Source organism: Aquarana catesbeiana, linkage group LG06 (genome assembly GCF_042186555.1).
Source record: "Aquarana catesbeiana isolate 2022-GZ linkage group LG06, ASM4218655v1, whole genome shotgun sequence".
NCBI lineage: Eukaryota > Metazoa > Chordata > Amphibia > Anura > Ranidae > Aquarana > Aquarana catesbeiana.
In genome coordinates, this window is record NC_133329.1 from 268142751 (window position 1) to 268162654 (window position 19904).

At 42.6% G+C, this 19904-nt stretch overlaps 1 protein-coding gene across 2 annotated transcripts in view; it reads left to right on the forward strand.

Annotated features, from left to right (window-relative positions):
- The first annotated feature begins 10432 nt into the window (after nt 1-10432).
- Nucleotides 10433-19904, forward strand: part of ICOS (inducible T cell costimulator) — a 72988-nt gene continuing 63516 nt past the window's right edge. Inside the window, exon 1 of one of the 2 annotated variants that reach the window (XM_073633361.1) lies at nt 10433-10597. In XM_073633361.1, coding sequence (XP_073489462.1) covers nt 10543-10597 — 55 coding nt within the window. In that variant the 5' untranslated portion in view covers nt 10433-10542. The remainder of the gene's footprint in view (nt 10598-19904) is intronic. The other variant, XM_073633360.1, reaches the window with a different exon arrangement.

Consider the following 19904-nt stretch of genomic DNA (forward strand, 5'->3'; position numbering starts at 1 on the left):
ACGCAGGCACTGTTTAACCTCTATGTTCAGGGCAAAAAAGTGTTATACACCGATAAATACGGTAGCTAGTTTAAGTTCTAATAAGGTTAATGGTGATAATACAATAACAATGTTAGCTATAAAAATAAACACACTGGTTAAATAAGCAAGGATCTGGGGGGGCGTGGCGACCGGACTCCAAGATGGACGCTTAGCATAGGAGCTCTGCTCGCCCACCGGAGATAATCCACAGCAATCAGAGCCCACCGGCGCCATCCACGGCTTCAGGCGCAGCCACATTATTGGCAAAACACAGCTGACCCAAAAAAAGATGCCAAGGCAGCGTAAACACCCGTAGCAGCCGCAGAAAATGACGAGTTATTATGCCTCGTGCAGGCTACAACAAAATGGCGGCGGCACCTGGGATCACAGGCCAGAACAAAGACCCGGTCCGAGTGCCCCCACTCACTCGGATAACCCACCCAACGAATCCTCCTCGGACCCGTATAGCCCCACAACGAGGAGCCCGGCCAAATCAAAGCCGCGGAGGGACTCTCCAGTCAGACAACAGACCGATCCAGACATGGAGGTAAGCGGGCCTCACAACACTACCACAAACCAGAGCAGTCAGGGACGAGATCCCATCAAGGATTTTCCCACAGCAGACAGACCAGTGTCGGATACCTTGATGAAAGACATGCTGCTGTCCCTGCGATCCTTCTTACAGGCAGATATGGTCAGGGGGATTAATGAGTGTCAGAGGGAAGTGCAAGCACTAGGCCACAGAGTGAATCAAGTGGAGCACAAGGTGGAAGAATATACCTCATCATACAATGTCATGGTAAAGGGACATACAGCACAGGGGGAAGATATTTCATGGATAAAAGATAAACTGGCTGACCTCGAGGACAGATCCAGGAGGAACAACCTCAAGCTGAGGGGTATACCAGAAGATGTCCCCCCTTCCCAGCTCCTGCAATATGCTCAGACCCTATTTTCCACATTAACACCTGAGGCAACTGCACAGGATCTCCTTGTGGACAGGATACATAGGGTCCCCAAACTGTCCTTCCACCCTGATGAAACTCCCAGAGATGTATTACTTAGAGTGCACAAGATCGTATACTACAAGCCTCACGTAAACCTGAAAACATTCCCCAGCAGTATACCAACATCAGATTGCTCCCTGACCTGTCCAGGCACACCTTACAACGTCGCAGAAACCTGATGACAATCACCAAGGCTCTGAGGAATCATAAAATCCTCCATAAATGGAAGTTCCCTGCACTCTCTCTATTAAGCATAATGGAGCTACCATCTCAGTATCCACTTTAGAGGAAGGGCTAAATGCTCTACGGTATTGGGACATACTTCCTTACCAGTCCGCCCAACACTTACCTCCAGCAGGGCCGACTCTCCTACAAAACGAATGGCAAATTGTATCCCACAAACGCTCGAATAAGAAAAACGCCGGTGGAAGTTCATAAATGCAGTGCACAGTTACACAAGTTTATCTCCAGGGACAAGTTTCAAAGTTTGACCCTCTCCAAAACCCCTATAACACCAGTAGCAGTTACACCTGCACAGGGATCAAGTATTGGATCCATTTATTATGCTACCCTTGTTGACTTTTCCTTCTTCTTTTTTGTTCCTTTTACCGTTTTTTTGATATATACAGTTCCGTTCGTCTCAACTCATCCACGGAAACAGAAAAATCAAAAATGTGCTTCTCAAATGGCATACCTGCAGAACAAAGCAAGTCATCTGGCCACAGTGAGTACCTACACCACATTACCTCACAAAATACCACACACCCCTCACAATGACGATTACCTGTCTATCAATTAATGCCCGGGGTCTAAACCATCCGGCAAAACGGTTCTCCTTGTTTAAGGAAGCTAGCAAACAAAAAGCAGATTTTCTATGCGTACAAGAAACGCACTTCCAACTGAACAATGCTCCACATTGTACGCACAAAGACAATCCGCACATTTATATGGCCAGCACACCAAACCGCATGAAGGGAGGTGTCCTACTAGCCTTCAAAAATTCTCTCTCATTCCAACCCAAAGATATCTTTCTTGATGTAGGAGGCAGATACATCATCTCTACAGGAGACTTTAACTCTAAACCATATACAGTAGTCACGCAGTATGCCCCGAATTCGCACCAAATTTGATTCATTAAGAAGGTTCTCCGCAAAGCTAACACAATGAAATATGGCAATTTCCTGATTTGTGGCAATTTCAACGTGACATCGGATCCATTTCTGGACACCTTCATCAGGTAAATCCAAAGGTACTCTATCCCTTCAGGCACTTCTCGACAAAGAAGAACTATTCGACACATGGAGGTGCCTGCACGCCACTGAAAGAGATTACACCTTTTTCTCCAACAGACACTCTTCCTACTCCCGAATAGACGGACAAATGGCTCTTGCAAAACGTGGAGTCAACAAGAATTCAAGATATTACGTGGTCAGATCACGCTGCCATATCCATGTCTATTGCGGAGAGGGGAGCTTCCTCCTCACCTCCCATCTGACGCTGTAATACCCGAATACTACAAGAACCAAATTATCACAAAACAATCTCCCAGCATCTAAAAAATTTCTTCTTAGATAATAGTGGATCAGTGAGTGATCCATATACTTTATGGAATACACAGAAAGCCTTCATGAGAGGCATTTTAATCCAAATAGGAGCAAGGGAAAAAAATGACAGGCTCATCAGCTTAACACTGTTCTCGCCGACATACACATTACTGAAACCCAAAACAAGAAAACACCATCAGCACCACTAATTAATAAACTAAATTCTCTCAGAGAAAAACTTAGAGAAATACTACCACAACAATACGATAAACATCTTAGACACCTACGACTAAACTATTATGCAAATGCCAATAGAGCAGGCAAATACCTAGCAAATAGATTAAAAGCGGTTCACACAAAAACCAGAAGAGCATACCTTAAACATCCCACACTACCACACAAAATTACGAATCCACAAGATATAGCAAACCAATTTGCAAAATACTATAGCTCATTATATAACCTGCATAACGATACCAGTACACCTCAACCGTCCGTAGAAAATATAAGCTCATTTTTAAAGAATATAAATCTCCCAACCCTCTCTGAACAACACCTAGAGGCTCTTACAGTCCGAGAAATAGAACTGACCATAAACTCACTTCCCAGTGGGAAATCTCCCGGACCCGATGGATTCTCTAATGAATACTTTAAAACATTCACAAATACTCTCTCACCACACATGACAACAGTATTCAACAAAGCTGCTGAGACTGCAACTCTTCCACAAGAAATGCTAAGAGCACATATAGTAACATTACCAAAAGAAGGCAAACAACCCACCACACCTGCTAACTTTCGGCCCATCTCCCTACTCAATTCCCATACCAAAGTATACGCAAAATTACTGGCCAAAAGATTAATGAATATTATACCCACAATCATACAGCGTGACCAGATGGGCTTCGTGAGGGGGAGACAAACCTCTGATGCAACAAGGAGAATTGTTAATGTAATACATTATGCTGCGAAAACTTGAACGCCTTCTCTGCTGTTGTCGATTGACGCAGAGAAGGCATTCGACAGGGTCCACTGGACCTATATGGAAATGACCCTAACCAAGTTTGGATTTAAACGCCCCATATTGCAAGCTATTATGGCTCTGTACTCAGGTTCATCAGCGCAAGTATACTCTGCAGGTTTCCTATCCACACCCTTTAATATCACCAACAGAACAAGACAGGGGTGCCCCTTATCCCCAACCATCTTCAATCTGATGATCGAACCTCTGGCTGAAACTATAAGAGCACACCCCTGATCACGGCTTCCAGTTTGGCTCTAGCACTCATATAGTACCATCAACCTATTTGCGGATGATGTAATCCTGCTCTTGACCAACCCCATCACTTCCCTAAAGCAAGCCCACAAAATCCTTACTGCCTTCGGGGATGTATCCTATTATAAGGTTAACTTTACTAAATCCTTAATATTGGATATAGGTGTTCCATCCCCCACACGTGATATCCTGCAAACACAACTACCATATATGTGGAGTAAAGGAGGCATCACATATCTAAGAATTACGCTTATGAACAAAACCTCCACAATTATCAAAGCTAATATGGTTCCACTAATAACCAAACTGGAGGCCCAATTCAGGGATATGTCAAAAACTGAAATTTCATGGCTGGGTAGAATAACAGCTTACAAAATGCTGATATTACTGCAAATATTATATATATTCTGCACTCTACCGTTATACATTCCTCACCATTACATCAAAAGCATTGCAAATCTCGGCTGGAGATATATATGGAATGGGAAAAAAGCCAGATGTTCGCGAAACAACCTCACATCCCATAAGAAAGCAGGAGGGGCAGGACTAGTGGACATATATGAATACTTCTGGGCAGTACGCTTAGACAAGAACAAACATTGGTTCCAAACAAATGACACACCACTATGGGTGGACATCGAAACAGCAATAGCACCAACAAAAGATTTAACCTTACTACTTATGACTGACAGGTGGATACCATGGGATACGAAAAAATTGTCTCCTCCAAAGCATGGAGATTCATACTGGGACAATCATATAGGGGCACTCAGGACATAAATTACAAAATTCCCTTAACATTCCTAGAGACAAAGATTCAAATGCTGACAGTCGGGGACCTGACAAACAAGGGCATAATACATATATCGGACCTTTATAACGGAACACAACCCAAATCTGTGGAGCAAATCATAACACAATACCACCTTCCAAGTGATAAGAGGTTTACATGCTTGAGAATTACACACTTCATCAAATCAAAACCACAACCGACTATATCCCTTCCGAGCAAAATATGGCAATTTTACTCAACAGCTAAACAAAACACAAAAGGCATATCTTTCTTTTATAACATCACAAAGGATAAACTCACACTTACAAAAACTATAGCAATGAAAAAATGGGAGGAGGAAATGGGTACCATCTTCTCAGTAGAACAATGGCAACAATCATTCAGGGAAATACATAAAGTCTCTCATTGTGTCAAACACTGGGAATTAGCAATCAAAATGGCAAACAGATGGCATTACACCCCATATAGAATAGCAAAATACTTCCCAGGAGCATCACCATATTGCTGGAGGGCCTGTGGACAAATAGGAAATTTATTACACATGCTTTGGTATTGTCCCACAGTTAAAGGCATGTGGAATCAAGTATTCCGAATGATCTCCACTATAACAAGAATGCTCACACCCCCGGACCTGGCCCTGGCGATTCTCTATCTGAACATAGAGAAATTCCACACGGAATTCAGACCAGTTATAACACACATACTACTAGAGGCACGTTTACTAATCCTACGAAACTGGAAATCCAGTTTCAACATGTCAGACATCACTAAAGCTGTACACAGAAATTACACTTTTGAACGTCTCCTAGTGATAAACTCTTTGCAATGTGCAACATTTGACAAGTATTGGTCTATATGGCCCAAATATTAATGTTAATCGTGATGATTTGAATTTGATATTTGATGCCTTTGAGGATAAAGATGAGCCAAGAGGTTGCTCAGCAGAGTTGAATTTACTTGCTTATATTGATTTTTGCTGAAATCAAATGCATTGAACCACTTTCTAAGATGTACATTAGTTGAATGTGTATATCATTATGACCTTTTACGTTATGTACTGTGTTTTTTTTATGTAATAATCAATAAAAAACATTGAATCAAAAAAATAAGCAAGGATCTCATTTATTTACCAAGAAATTATAAATATTAACATAAAACACTAAAAGAATACTACAGAGCCTATAAAACAAAAGAACATAGATGATACTTTACGTATGGTGGTCGTCAAGATGCTGTCTCCGCAGCGCTCAGTGGAAAAGAGGAAGAACTTTAACTGTCCCTTGTCATTTACCTCGCACTCAGACATCACCCACACAAACACCCTCTGCCTACTGCCCACTGCCCACCTGTATAGTCCTTCATCTTATGAAAATCCATAAGAGGCCATCCTTCCTAATCACCAGGAATTATATTCTTCCTCTAACCATCTTCCAGGAAGCATGCTGTGGTCTCCACTAGGGGCAGCATTAGTCCATGAATGCTTTTGACCTGGGTCATCTTCCAGTAACAGCTGCCTTTGATGTTCCTATAACTCTGATGTGGGGGGGTGCTGGTGACCAGAGCCCACTTTCTGCAGAGTAAATACACTAAGGTAAGGGGGGGTTACTGATATAATGAGGAACCTTTATATCAGTGCCCCCTTACATTATTGTATTCACTCCCCCTTTACATCAGTGACTCCCCTCAGACTGGCCTGGCAGGGCTATCACTGACCTCCTCTCAGGTGCACCGTGCAGGGCTCAGTCAGCCTCCTCAGTCCTCAAGTGTGGACATCACATAGATAGCAGTCAAGCCATGGATGGATGGATGTTGCAGGGGTCTGGAGGTGGGAGTCTCCAGCAGCCATGGATATATAGTGCAGAGGTACAGTGCTGTGGCAGTGGTGGGAGTCCTCACAGGCTCCTCCAGCCATGGTGGTCCAGTCTCGTGCCCGTTGATGTGCTGCAGAGGCACTGAGACTGAGTGCCGACTGACATCCATTCAAAAATGGTGCCAGACGGTGCCATTACATCACTGACTCAATGTGCCTGTCAGGCCGAAAGTGGCCGAGCATGTACAAACTTTCCAGAGCCCTGTAAGCTTTGAAAAGGTGCAGTTTCATTGTCAGCTCGCAGCCATATTATTTATGGGCTCCGCTGCCTGTAACGGACATTTACAGGCACCCTGAAAATGGGTTGAAATGTATGGGCTGCCAGTAAATATATGGCAATACTGGTGTCTGAATGGACACACAAAGCAGTGGCTCGACCAGTGGCGGCCCGTTCATAGGGGGCGCCTGGGCGCCGCCCCCCCGAGGCAGTCACAAAAAAAAAAACACTTTTAAACATGGTCCTTAAAATTTAAAAAAATAAATAAATAAAATGTCCTTAAGTGCATTGTGTTCGCCGGACACAGTGCACTATGGGAAGCACCACGTCAATGCAATCATGAGATTGCAGACGCGGCGCTTCATTGGCGGGGTTTGGAGCTGCTTTGCACCACTGCACCTAGCAGCATCCACCCAGGCCGTGAGAAAAAAGTCACTTCCGGCGGGCTACAAAAAGGTGGCCGCCGCGAGGACTAAGGCCCTTGTGTTCAGTGGAGAGGGGAGGCTCATCCCCTCTCCACTGAACACATGGAGAAAGCCAGGAACTAGCTGGGGAGAGTCACAGACGCAGCTTGAAGGAGGACAGATGTGAGGAGGACCCTACTGCTCCGCTGGGGACACAGATGTAAGGAGGGGCTCCGCTGGGGACAAAGATGTAAGGAGGGGCTCCGCTGGGGACGAAGATGTAAGGAGGGGCTCCGCTGGGGACGAAGATGTAAGGAGGGGCTCCGCTGGGGACACATATGTAAGGAGGGGCTCTCCTGGGGACACCTATGTAAGGAGGGGCTCCGTTGGGGACACAGATATAAGGAGAGACTCCGCTGGGGACACAGATGTAAGGAAGGGCTCCGCTGGGGACACAGATGTAAGGAGGGGCTCCGCTGGGCACACAGATGTATGGAGAGCCTCCGCTGGGGACACAGATGTATGGAGGGGCTCCGCTGGGGACACAGATGTATGGAGGGGCTCCGCTGGGGAAACAGATGTAAGGAGGGGCTATGCTGGGGGCACAGATGTAAGGAGGGGCTCTGCTGCGGACACTAATGTAAGGACAGGCTCCGCTGGGGACACAGATGTAAGGAGGGGCTTCGCTTGGGACACAGATTTAAGGAGGGGCTCTGCTGGGGACACAGATGTAGGGAAGGACTCCACTGGGGACACGGATATAAGGAGGGACTCCACTGGGGACACAGATGTAAAGAGGGGCTCCGCTGGGGACACAGATGTAAGGAGGGGCTCTGCTGACAGGGACACAGATGTAAGGACGGGCTCCGCTGATGGGGACACAGATGTAAGGAGGGACTATGTTGATGGGGACACAGATGTAAGGAGGGGCTCCGCTGGTGGGGACACAGATGTAAGGAGGGACTCCACTGATGGGGATACAGATGTAAGGAGGAACTCCGCTGGGGCACCTGATGTAAGGAGGGACTCCGCTGGGGGCACCTGATGTAAGGAGGGACTCTGCTGGGGGCACCTGATGTAAGGAGGGACTCCGCTGGGGGCACCTGATGTAAGGAGGGGCTCCGCTGGGGATACAGATGTAAGGAGGGGCTGCTCTGGGCACACAGATGTATGGAGGGGCTCCGCTGGGGACACAGATGTAAGGAGGGGCTCCGCTGGGGGCACCTGATGTAAGGAGGGACTCCGCTGGGGGCACCTGATGTAAGGAGGGACTCCGCTGGGGGCACCTGATGTAAGGAGGGACTCTGCTGGGGCACCTGATATAAGGAGGGACTCCACTGGGGGCACCTGATGTAAGGAGGGACTCCGCTGGGGACACCTGATGGCATCTGGTGGCAGGCGACATGGCAAGTGACACGCTCAGGGCTCCCACTGATTCTGCATTATGGTGAGTTGAATGATTTTATTTAAATTACAATGTAATAATAGAAATAATGCGCTTCAATCATCCTGGCACCATAACAACCATGGTGCCGGGATGATTGAAGTGCTAACACCAGGTGTTTGGAGTATCTTTATCTGCTGATTGTTAAACTTTCTAGAATACACATATTTATATTGTTGTGTAGGATCTGGGCCTGCTGTCCCTCCCTCGCTCCCTCTCCCTCCATCCCTCGTTCATCTCAGATGCTAACCACACCACCTTAGAGCCACGCCCACTATTTAGCTAAAACCATGCCCATTTTCACCAAGTGGGAGGGGTCAAAAAGGAAGGGCGGGGTCTGGCTCCACCTCATCCTAAAACTTCACCAGCCGCCACTGGGCTTGACTTGAATGCCCCCATAGCAAGCTGCTTGCTGTGGAGACACTTGGCAAGAGGGAGGTGCCAGAAGTGCCAGTGAGGGACCCAAGAAGAGGAGGATCTGGGCTGCTCTGTGCAAAACCACTACACAGAGCAGGTAAGTATGACATGTTAGCCATGTTTAAACAAAAAAAACAAGACTTTAGTATCACTTTAATGAAGGCCCCGTTGTTGAAACTCCTATTCTTCAGCAAACAGCTACTTTTTAAAAAGTGACCATGTCATGCATTTGAAAGTTTGCAGCAATAGGCATTATACTTAGGATGGGTTCTCCAGTTTGTAAAAGCCAGACAGCTATAAACTATGACATACTCTCCAACTGTACTACTTACCCAGTACAGTACTGATTTTTAACCATTTCAATACCAGGCACTTTCGCCCCTTCCTGCCCAGGAGAATATTTTCAGCTTTCAGTGCTGTTGCAATTTAAATGTCAATTGTGCAGTCATGCAACACTGTATCCAAACTACATTTTTATCATTTTCTTCCCACAAATAGAGCTTTCTTTTGGTGGTATTTGATCACCACTGGGGTTTTTATTTTTTGCTAAACAAACTAAAAAAAGACCAACATTTTTGAAAAGGTGGCACTGATGGACACTAATAGATGGCAGCACTGATGATGAGGTACTGACAGGTGTTACTGATTGGCACTGTGGTGGGCACTGATTTGCAGCTGTGGTGGGCACCTCTTATAGGGGCTGTGCTGATAATCAATCTGCTGATTATCAGTGCAGACCCCCCCTGGCAGGGAGAGCCACCGATCAGCTCTCCCTGTCAGCGCGAACCGAGGAAAGCCATTCACGCTGTGATCAGCTGTGATTGGTCACAGCTGATCACATGGTAAGGAGCCTCCATCAGAGTTTCCTTACCATGATCGGAGATGCGGTGTGTCAGACTGATATACAGCACCAACGATCACCACGCTGCATGCCCCCATGTTATCCTGCTGGACATCATATGATGAACAGTCAGTATAACAGAACCACTGCCTGGCCCTCATTCTGCTATAGGCCAGGCTAGAAGTGGTTAAACAAGCCCAGTGTTCCACAGGTATGTATAGGGCCAGTGGATTCATACTACTTGGACCCTTGAACCTGGAATTGTTGCCATTGAGGGACACGAATAGTAAATGGGGGTGTGTAGTATAGAAGTAATTCAGATTCAGGTACTTATACTATTCATATTTTGTAATAAATATAATGATTTTTAATCAGTATGTAATTTAAATAGCTGGTGTTTTTCACATGTGTCTAGAGTTCAGCTTTAATATTTTTGTTATATATTTCCAAACAACTATTTTCCATTAAACTCATTTATAGTAAATGAACATAGGGAAATTTTGTGATCTCAGAAGATGTCTTTACCACCTGTGCCTAATATTTCAGCAAACCACATCAAGGTATACACAGAGAGCTGAAAATGCAAACTAAACTCTTCCGTTAAAAACATGTCCCACACAAAAAGAGCCACTTCCCTCATTAGTGTGTCAAAAACACTTGAGGAGCTTGCATCTGTTGGTAACAATCTCACATCGGATAATCCTTAGCATGAAAATATTTCGAAAGAATCAATGTCTTCTTGCATTTATTCTTCAAGTTTTTGGTGAGTATTCACTTTATGTATTTTGGCATTTGTTATGTGTATTATGTGAATGGAGATACTATTAAGAGCTACATTAAAGCTATCATAGATGTTTTTGTTTTTTTCCACACTGAATCATATGTATACAATTTACATTTTTGCTTCAATATTGCTGCATTCTAATTTTAATAACCACAAAATGTGAAACAAATATACCTAACATATACTCTGTCTGCTAAAATGTGGAAGGTTTTCCTTTTGTTTATTCAATTCAAACTTTTAAAACTTATTTTGGAAAATATAATACTATTGAATTGCTGAAAATTAAGGTTTTCACAATTTAGAATAGCTGAAATAAAGGGAAACATTTTCATTTGATATTAGGTCTTTGATGTGGCATTTCTCTTTTTTTTTTTTTTCATTATACAAACCTGTAGGGGACATGGTGGCCAATAAATAATATTATATAAATAGACATCTGAAGTCTGATTGAGTACTAGTCCACCATTGCAATTTAAATATATGTAATGATATTTACTTTTATCACATCATTGTACAGAAGCATAGTTTGCAGTTGTGGTTCTCTGTGACAGTATTGTTTAATATTGAATTTGAAATTAAAGAGGAATTTCAGCCCTTATTTTTTGTGGCTGTGTCGCTCATCTGGCACTGTCATTATGATATGTGCATATACTGTATGTCGAAAAGTTTTGCCCTGCTGTCGGGTCCTGATAGAGCCCTTTGGCCCTTCAGTATAGGCTTAAGGTCTGCTTTAAGTTCTATATAAATCCAAATCAACAGAAAACATGTATTTTGATTTTAAATAGAGTGAGAAAGCAAAGATTGTTATTGTCTACAACTTCATAGAGGAGATTTCTCTTCATTTATTGTATATTTCACTGGGACAAGGAGGCACAAGCAAAAATAAAAACCTCAAAAAATATCCAACCCTTCCTCACGCTACTAGTGATTTTGTTGCTTTTCATCACTTCCAGCCCCTCTGATCTCCTGTCACCAGGACAGGAAGTGGGGAAGTGAGGGGACACAGACAGCAATCAAAATATGGTAGATGTTCTATCCCTTTCCATTATAAATTATAAAGATAACTGTGAGAAATATGTAGCCTATACTTGCCTGGTCATCATGCTGATCTTACCTGTATGTATTTGGTTTCTGGCCTAAAAAGGTATGCAGCTAATAAAGACACAGCGAAGTCAGAAATTCTTATTTACATAATGGTTTTAGCTCAGTGACTCTGAACATATTTAATTGAACGCATGGGCAGCTCCAAAGAATTTTTTTGGTGGGTGCTGTACTGTTACTAGGAGTATAAATGGGAGAGTCACTCTCCAACCCAGAATCCCAATCATAGTGTAATAAGAACATAGACTATAAGCACAATAAATCGTACAGAGTGCAGCTGTCACAAGTATAAAAAGTAGCCCTTACATTGCTGGCCAACAAGTGCAAAAAACAGTTCTATAATTGAGTTCAGGACCTGTAATAATAATAAACCATAGTTATCAACATTTGAAAATAATTCAGAGTGACACCTTGAAGAACTGAGAGGAACGATGCAATGCTTTATGTGGGCCACTCACTGCCTATATTTAAGATGCTGAACACGTGCGGTTGTGGTCAATAAAGTGGTTGTCTCTTCACAGTATATGGCTTCACTTTGCTAGGGTTTAGACAAATTAGGGTCTAGAGGCACACTGAAGAGATTATATCACTTTGTTCCCAGTGCCTATCCGATATTGAATATCTTCAAATACAAACAGCAAACAGAAAATTCCCAAAACACAAAAAAAGCAAAGTTAACAACCAAAAAATATAAATAAATCAACTAACTAAAAATTGTATCTATTATGCAAATAAGGAAACCAAAAGTCCATACATTCACAATATAAGTGTTCAGTGTGTCTATGGTATATTTTATTTGCTTTGTCCTCACTTATGCACCAAATATGCCTTGTGCGCTAAATCAAAAGTGGTTTATATATTTATATACTGTGAGGTATTTTTTTACCCACTCAACCTCAGTGCTACACATACTACAATCATTTGTAGAAAACAAGCAAACAAAATGTTGGTGCTCTTTAGGGAGGCTGGTAAAGATAATTCCCAAATAATAATGTGTGAAGAGATGTAGGTGGCTACTCTTACTACACTTAGATGGCGCTGCTCCTCTCTCCATTTACAATCATTGTAGACACACTCTCCCACTAAATTGACCTCTCGCTAAGAAAGATCAAAAAACACTTGTGAGTAATTCTTCAATGTCTCTCCTGTGCTCCACACACACTTCACAGGGGCAGTTCACTTATCAGAACAGAAAGGCACAGAGGGAGAGATAGCTGCACCAATATCTCTTGTGTTAGTACAGCAATCTCTCCGTTTTTGTTTTTCGGGGAAAAAAAAGATGACTGTGTGTATCGGGTACTAGTCCAAACCAATGTTGAAGGCTTAGTTCACTTTTTCCATAAAACAGCCCATGCAGTCGAAGGGCCTCAGTAGATGTTAATGCACAATGTTGTGAAGTAATATTAGTGCACATTCTCTCAACCTGTAGCAGTATCTTTGGTAATACAGAAAAAGAGAGAGAGAGCATGCACTGCACATGGATGGCTTTTGAATAAATACGCTACTCGCTCTTGTTTTGTTGAGGGGCAAGTTTTTGTTTTAAAAAACATTTCTTCTCTAAAATTAAATTTCTCTTTAGAGAAAACAAGAATGTTTTGTAAACAAGAATGTTTAAACCTTGTGTGTTGCTTTTGAAATACAGGCAGTTCCGAGTTACATATGACTCATACTTACAAATGGAAGGAGACAACAAAAAGTGAGAGAAAATCTACCCCTAGGAAGGGAAATTCACTCCTATAAAAGTTATCATGGGAAAAAGGTGTCTCCACTGAAGCTTTATCATCAATTTTTGCTTCCACAATAACCCAAAAGTGAGGTGAAATCTTCTGGACAGGGGCACAGACAGCAATACAAACATTACAGGGGTGTTAACCCTTCACTATGCTATCCAAAAATAAATTATTTGGCTAGAGTTACGTCCTCACACAGCGGCAGGTTGGCTCCCCTGAACGAATCACCGTAGCTGTACGACGCCCACTTTAAGGGCTATAGGGGGTGTGTGGCCAGCGGCCACGATGTCTGGTGGTGACCTGCGATTGCTTCTTGGAGATCTGTCAATGTAAAAAGACAGATCCTCATTCTGTCAGGGAAGTAGAGAGAAATCTGCTGTCCCTATCTGGCCCCATGTCTACTGCATACCATTGCGTTCCACTCTATGAAAGTAATCAGGATTGGCAACTGCTTTTTCCTGTTATTCCTAGTGCCCCACTAGATTAATCCTATTTTGTTTATTGTAGATTAAATTTGAGCATCCGCCCCTGAGGAACTGTTTACATACATGAAACGCATCGGTCTTTAAGGATGCATTCTCATGTCTGTTAATAGGAACCTATCTAGACTCATCATCTACAACCAAAAACGATTATTCTGTCTTCCTTACTATTTACTACACTGCATAGTGCTGGTTAGACGACATGTGTATATATATGAATTTGCATTTATCCATACTAATTTTTTGTCAATTCTATATGCCGTCAAATTGATATGTATATGTATTCCTAAGGTCCACACCATGTATGTGTGTGTGTGTGTATATATATATATATATATATATATATATATATATATATATGAAATCATTTTTACTATTTGCATCATTGTTATGTATTGTTACACCCAATATGCCAATTAAATATACTTTCAAATTACTTCACCCCCATGAATCAATAACCTAATTTTAAAGTCCTATTTTTCCCTTTCTCTTATACTTGAACCAGGGATGGAGGCACATATTGTGTGCTTCATTTAAAGTTCTAAATTCCCCCCCATTATTTTTTTAGTGACCAGGAACAGCGATCTCACTCTACTCCCTGTCAGTACACTACCCCCACAGTTAGAAACACCTTCCTAGGACACACTTAATCCCTTGATCGCCCCCCTAGTGTTAACCCCTTCCCTACCAGTGACATTTATACAGTAATCAGTGGCTATTTTTAGCTCTGATTGCTGTAAAAAAAGTCAATGGGCTCAAAAAAGTGTTAAAATGTCCGATCTGTCCGCCGCAATGTTGCAGTCCTGCTAGAAATTGCTGATTACCGCCATTTTAATATACGCTTATTGAGATTTTTTTTTTACCAAAAATATGTAGAAGAATTTTCAGTTAAAGTGATGCAGTGCCGTATCGCAAAAAATGGCCTGGTCATTAAGGGGACAAGTCTTCCAGTCCTTAAATTGTGAAAGGCAGGAAATTAAGTTCTGCTAGGATACTTCAGACTGACCCCTTTTGCAGGTATAGCTATGTAAAACATTAAAAATAAGTGCCTATACTGTTTAAAATCCAGTAATACACTGTCTCACCCTGTTCCGCACATGCTCAGTTGCTCTCCATTTTTAGGCATTTTTAGGCACTGTTGAGTTTGTAGAGACCGATCTGCTGATAGCTTTAAAGCGGAATTAAACCCTCCTATCCTTTACAGCCAAGGAAGCTGCTTCTGTTTGAATTGCAACTGCCATGGTTCTGCACATGTGATCAGCTATGACACCAGCCATTTGATGGTTTGACAGTTTTGTTGAGGACACATTTGCATTTCCAGCAATCCAGGAATGTAACTGTTTTTTGAAATGGGTAAATTGATGGGTTTAGTTGCGCTTTATGATTTACTGCTTGGGCTTTGGGCTTCAGCAAAATGGCAGCCTACAGCAAGAAGTAACAGGAACAGTGCTGGAGGCAAATCACGGCACACACTAATTTTGGTAGTATAATCTTCACTGCGGAATGTATGTTCCTTGCAAAAGAACATTATTTTTTAACAAGTTGTTATGGGTAAAGTTCCACTTTAAGAGCAAACCTACAGCGTGAATGTTGTTTGTAACCCAAGGACTGCCTGTATTAGAAATGACTAACATTTTACCTTGCGCAGTGGTTTAAATGGGAAAAAAAAAACCATTGTGTGTGTGGATGGGGGAATCAAGTAATTTTTTTTCGTTCAACCCGCTATTGTATTCTGACAGCAGGGAGACTACATTGATCAGTGCTGACTGAGTGGGTAAAAATCTGACAGGCTGGTTGTACAGAAGTCAATTGGTAGATCAACTTCTGTACAACCAGCCTGACCATACATGAATAAAAATTCAGAGGTCCCCAATGAACCGGTCACATTTGGATCCATATATGGTTGGTTTACCCTCCTACCCACTCTATCCCTACTGCCCTAGGCACTACTGCATGATTATCAATACATTTTGGTAAATATGGTCTTCTTGAGACAAATGATAACTGCATGAGTGTTACTAGAAACTTACCAGTAATTTAGATTACCGTATATACTAGAGTATAAGCTGAGTTTTTCAGCACATTTTTTTGTGCTGAAACTGCCCCCCTCGGCTTATATTTGAGCCAAGCACTTTTCTGCAGCAGAGAATGACATTTTCCAAACCGACTTTGGGGCCCCATATCTCAGGGCCACTTGGTGCTAGGAACCCCAAATTTGGTGTGCAAACCCAGTGGAACTAGGACCAAGTGGCTGCGAGATACGGGGCCCCAAAGTCAGTTCGGAAAATGTCATTCTCTGCTGCAGAAATGCTTGACATTTTCTTAACCAATTTCGGGGCCCTGTATCTTGGGGCCACTTAGTGCTAGGAACCTCAGCTTTAGATATATTGTAGTGCTAGTTCCATTGGGTTTGCACACCAAATTTGGGGTTCCTAGCACCAAGTGATCTCGAGATACGGGGCCCCAAAGTCGGTCAACTGTGTCCATCTGCAGCAATGTCATTTCGGGACCCCTTGGGTCCAGAGACCCCAAATTTTGGCTGCAGCTAGGGGGCATCTAGGAACCATTAACTACCAAGTTTGAAGTTCAGGGAACCTATGGCTGCAAATGGGCACAGTGAGGCATGCAAATGGGCACAGTGAGGCTGCAAATGGGCATTGTTGACCCTCTTTTCCACTTACAGTAGCTGCGCATTTCTCACCCTAGGCTTATACTCGAGTTAATAAGTTTTCCCAGTTTTTTGTGGTGAAATTAGGTGCCTCAGCTTATATTCAGCTCGGCTTATACTAGAGTATATACGGTACTTAGAATGGAAGGGGCCACAAACCGTTGGAAGACACCATCCACACAAATCTTCATCTTGGTTATCTTACTGATATGCTATTGCCTACTCATATGGATGCTTTACATTTAGAGAAGATATATAGGTAACATTTTAAAGCTGAACTCCAGGGATGTAAAAACAAAGCATTAATTAATGCAGTTATGTATTACCTCTTAAAGTGGTTGTTAACCCACTCTGCTAACTTTCTATTATCTTCCTTGTCTCCTTATGCTCCTGTCTCTGTAATTTATTTAAAACAAAATGCCTTCTTTACCTGTCTTCAGACTGCCGATCGGCAATCACGTGACCCGCCGCCTCTCTGCTCTCAATGTCTGACAGATGTAGTGGGTGGGGGCCGAGATTCCCCCACTGACATCAGTCTGGAGGGGAGGAGGAGAGAGCCGGTGGGTCACATGATCTCCAATCTGCACTCTAAGATAAGGTAAAGAAGGCATTTTTTAAATAAACCACAGAGACAGGAGAACCTAGCATACAGAGACCAAGAGGATTATACAAGATTGTAAATGTTATTTCAGCAGCAGGAGGTGAGGGGGCGGGCACTTGACACAGAGCAGACAGACAGGGAGGGAGGGGGGAGAGAGCACAGAGGAGAGACGGAAGAGCTGCGGATGACGGCATGTAAACTGACCACGGTGTCAGGGCTCAGCAGCCATGATACACCGTGGTCAGTTTACAGAGGCGAAGGTATAGCCAGTCAGAATCAGCCAGGTATATCAGGTGTTACAGGGGGCCAAACTAAAGAGCACAAGCACCGTGCTGTATACCTTACTTTAAAGAAGCAGGATCAATCTATATTTTTTTGAATTAACGCTTTAAATCTGGCTTCACGCATATATGTGGTAGTATGTACTGGGCCTTAAGCTATGTTGTCACATAAAGGCATCCTTTTGCTGTGAGTATGGTCAATCATATGCCACAAGCACAAAGACTGAGCTGTCACCAACAACTTAGCCAATCAAAGTAAGGGAAGCTTCCCAAGTATCTTTTTTACCTTGTGAAAATAAAAGGTTTAGGTGTTAGTGTCAGTGGTAACATTAGTCAATGTCAGTGTTGGTGCCAGTGTACTTGTTAGGGTCAGTATGTTTTAGTTGGGGATAAAAATAAAAGTTTTATGTTTAGTGTCAGTACCAGTGTGTCTGTATGTTTTAGGTAGAATAAAAAAACAAAATGTTCATTTTTGTTTCTGCACTCAACATAAAATGCACATATATGTGATTTCCTTGTCCATGTCAGGAGTAGGAAAATGTATTTTCAGTTGTTTTTTGATGGTGGGTCATGATATATAGATATATATCTAGATATGTCTAGATATATATCTATATATCTAGATATACAGTGGGGACGGAAAGTATTCAGACCCCCTTAAATTTTTCACTCTTTGTTATATTGCAGCCATTTGCTAAAACCATTTAAGTTCATTTTTTTCCTCATTAATGTACACACAGCACCCCATATTGACAGAAAAACACAGAATTGTTGACATTTTTGCAGATTTATTAAAAAAGAAAAACTGAAATATCACATGGTCCTAAGTATTCAGACCCTTTGCTGTGACACTCATATATTTAACTCAGGTGCTGTCCATTCTTCTGATCATCCTTGAGATGGTTCTACACCTTCATTTGAGTCCAGCTGTGTTTGATTATACTGATTGGACTTGATTAGGAAAGCCGCACACCTGTCTATATAAGACCTTACAGCTCACAGTGCATGTCAGAGCAAATGAGAATCATGAGGTCAAACGAACTGTCTGAAGAGCTCAGAGACAGAATTGTGGCAAGGCACAGATCTGGCCAAGGTTACAGAAAAATTTCTGCTGCACTTAAGGTTCCTAAGAGCACAGTGGCCTCCATAATCCTTAAATGGAAGACGTTTGGGATGACCAGAACCCTTCCTAGATCTGGCCATCTGGCCAAACTGAGCTATCGGGGGAGAAGAGCCTTGGTGAGAGAGATAAAGAAGATCCCAAAGATCACTGTGGCTGAGATCCAGAGATGCGAAAGTCAACCATCACTGCAGCCCTCCACCAGTCGGGGCTTTATGGCAGAGTGGCCCGACGAAGCCTCTCCTTAGTGCAAGATACATGAAAGCCCACATGGAGCATGCTAAAAAACACCTGAAGGACTCCAAGATGATGAGAAATAAGATTCTTTGGTCTGATGAGACCAAGATAGAACTTTTTGGCCTTAATTCTAAGCGGTATGTGTGGAGAAAACAGGCACCGCTCTTCACCTGTCCAATACAGTCCCAACAGTGAAGCATGGTGGTGGCAGCATCATGCTGTGGGGGTGTATTTCAGCTGCAGGGACAGGACCACTGGTTGCAATCGAGGGAAAGATGAATGCGGCCAAGTACAGGGATATCCTGGACAAAAACCTTCTCCAGAGTGCTCAGGACCTCAGACTGGGCCGAAGGTTTACCTTCCAACAAGACAATGACCCTAAGCACACAGCTAAAATAACGAAGGAGTGAGTTCACAACAACTCCCTGACTGTTCTTGAATGGCCCAGCCAGAGCCCTGACTTAAACCCAATTGAGCATCTCTGGAGAGACCTAAAAATGGCTGTCCACCAACCTTTACCATCCAACCTGACAGAACTGGAGAGGATATGCAAGGAGGAATGGCAGAAGATCCAAATCCAGGTGTGAAAAACTTGTTGCATCTTTCCCAAAAAAGACTCATGGCTGTATTAGATCAAAAGGGTGCTTCTCAAATACTGAGCAAAGGGTCTGAATACTTAGGACCATGTGATATTTCAGTTTTTCTTTTTTAATAAATCTGCAAAAATGTCAACAATTCTGTGTTTTTCTGTCAATATGGGGTGCTGTGTGTAATGATTTTAGCAAATGGCTGCAATATAACAAAGAGATTAAAAATTTAAAGGGGTCTGAATACTTTCCGTCCCCACTGTGTGTATATAGATAGATAGATAGATAGATAGATAGATAGATAGATAGATAGATAGATAGAACTATTTTAGGCTACTTTTCCTTTGATAATAATTAAAAAATAATATCTGTTAACAGTTGCTACCAAATGAAGATCCGCTTTATCAAAAAACAAACAAACAAACAATGTATAATTCACCGAGATACACTAGGTAGTTGAAAAGATACATACAGGTATA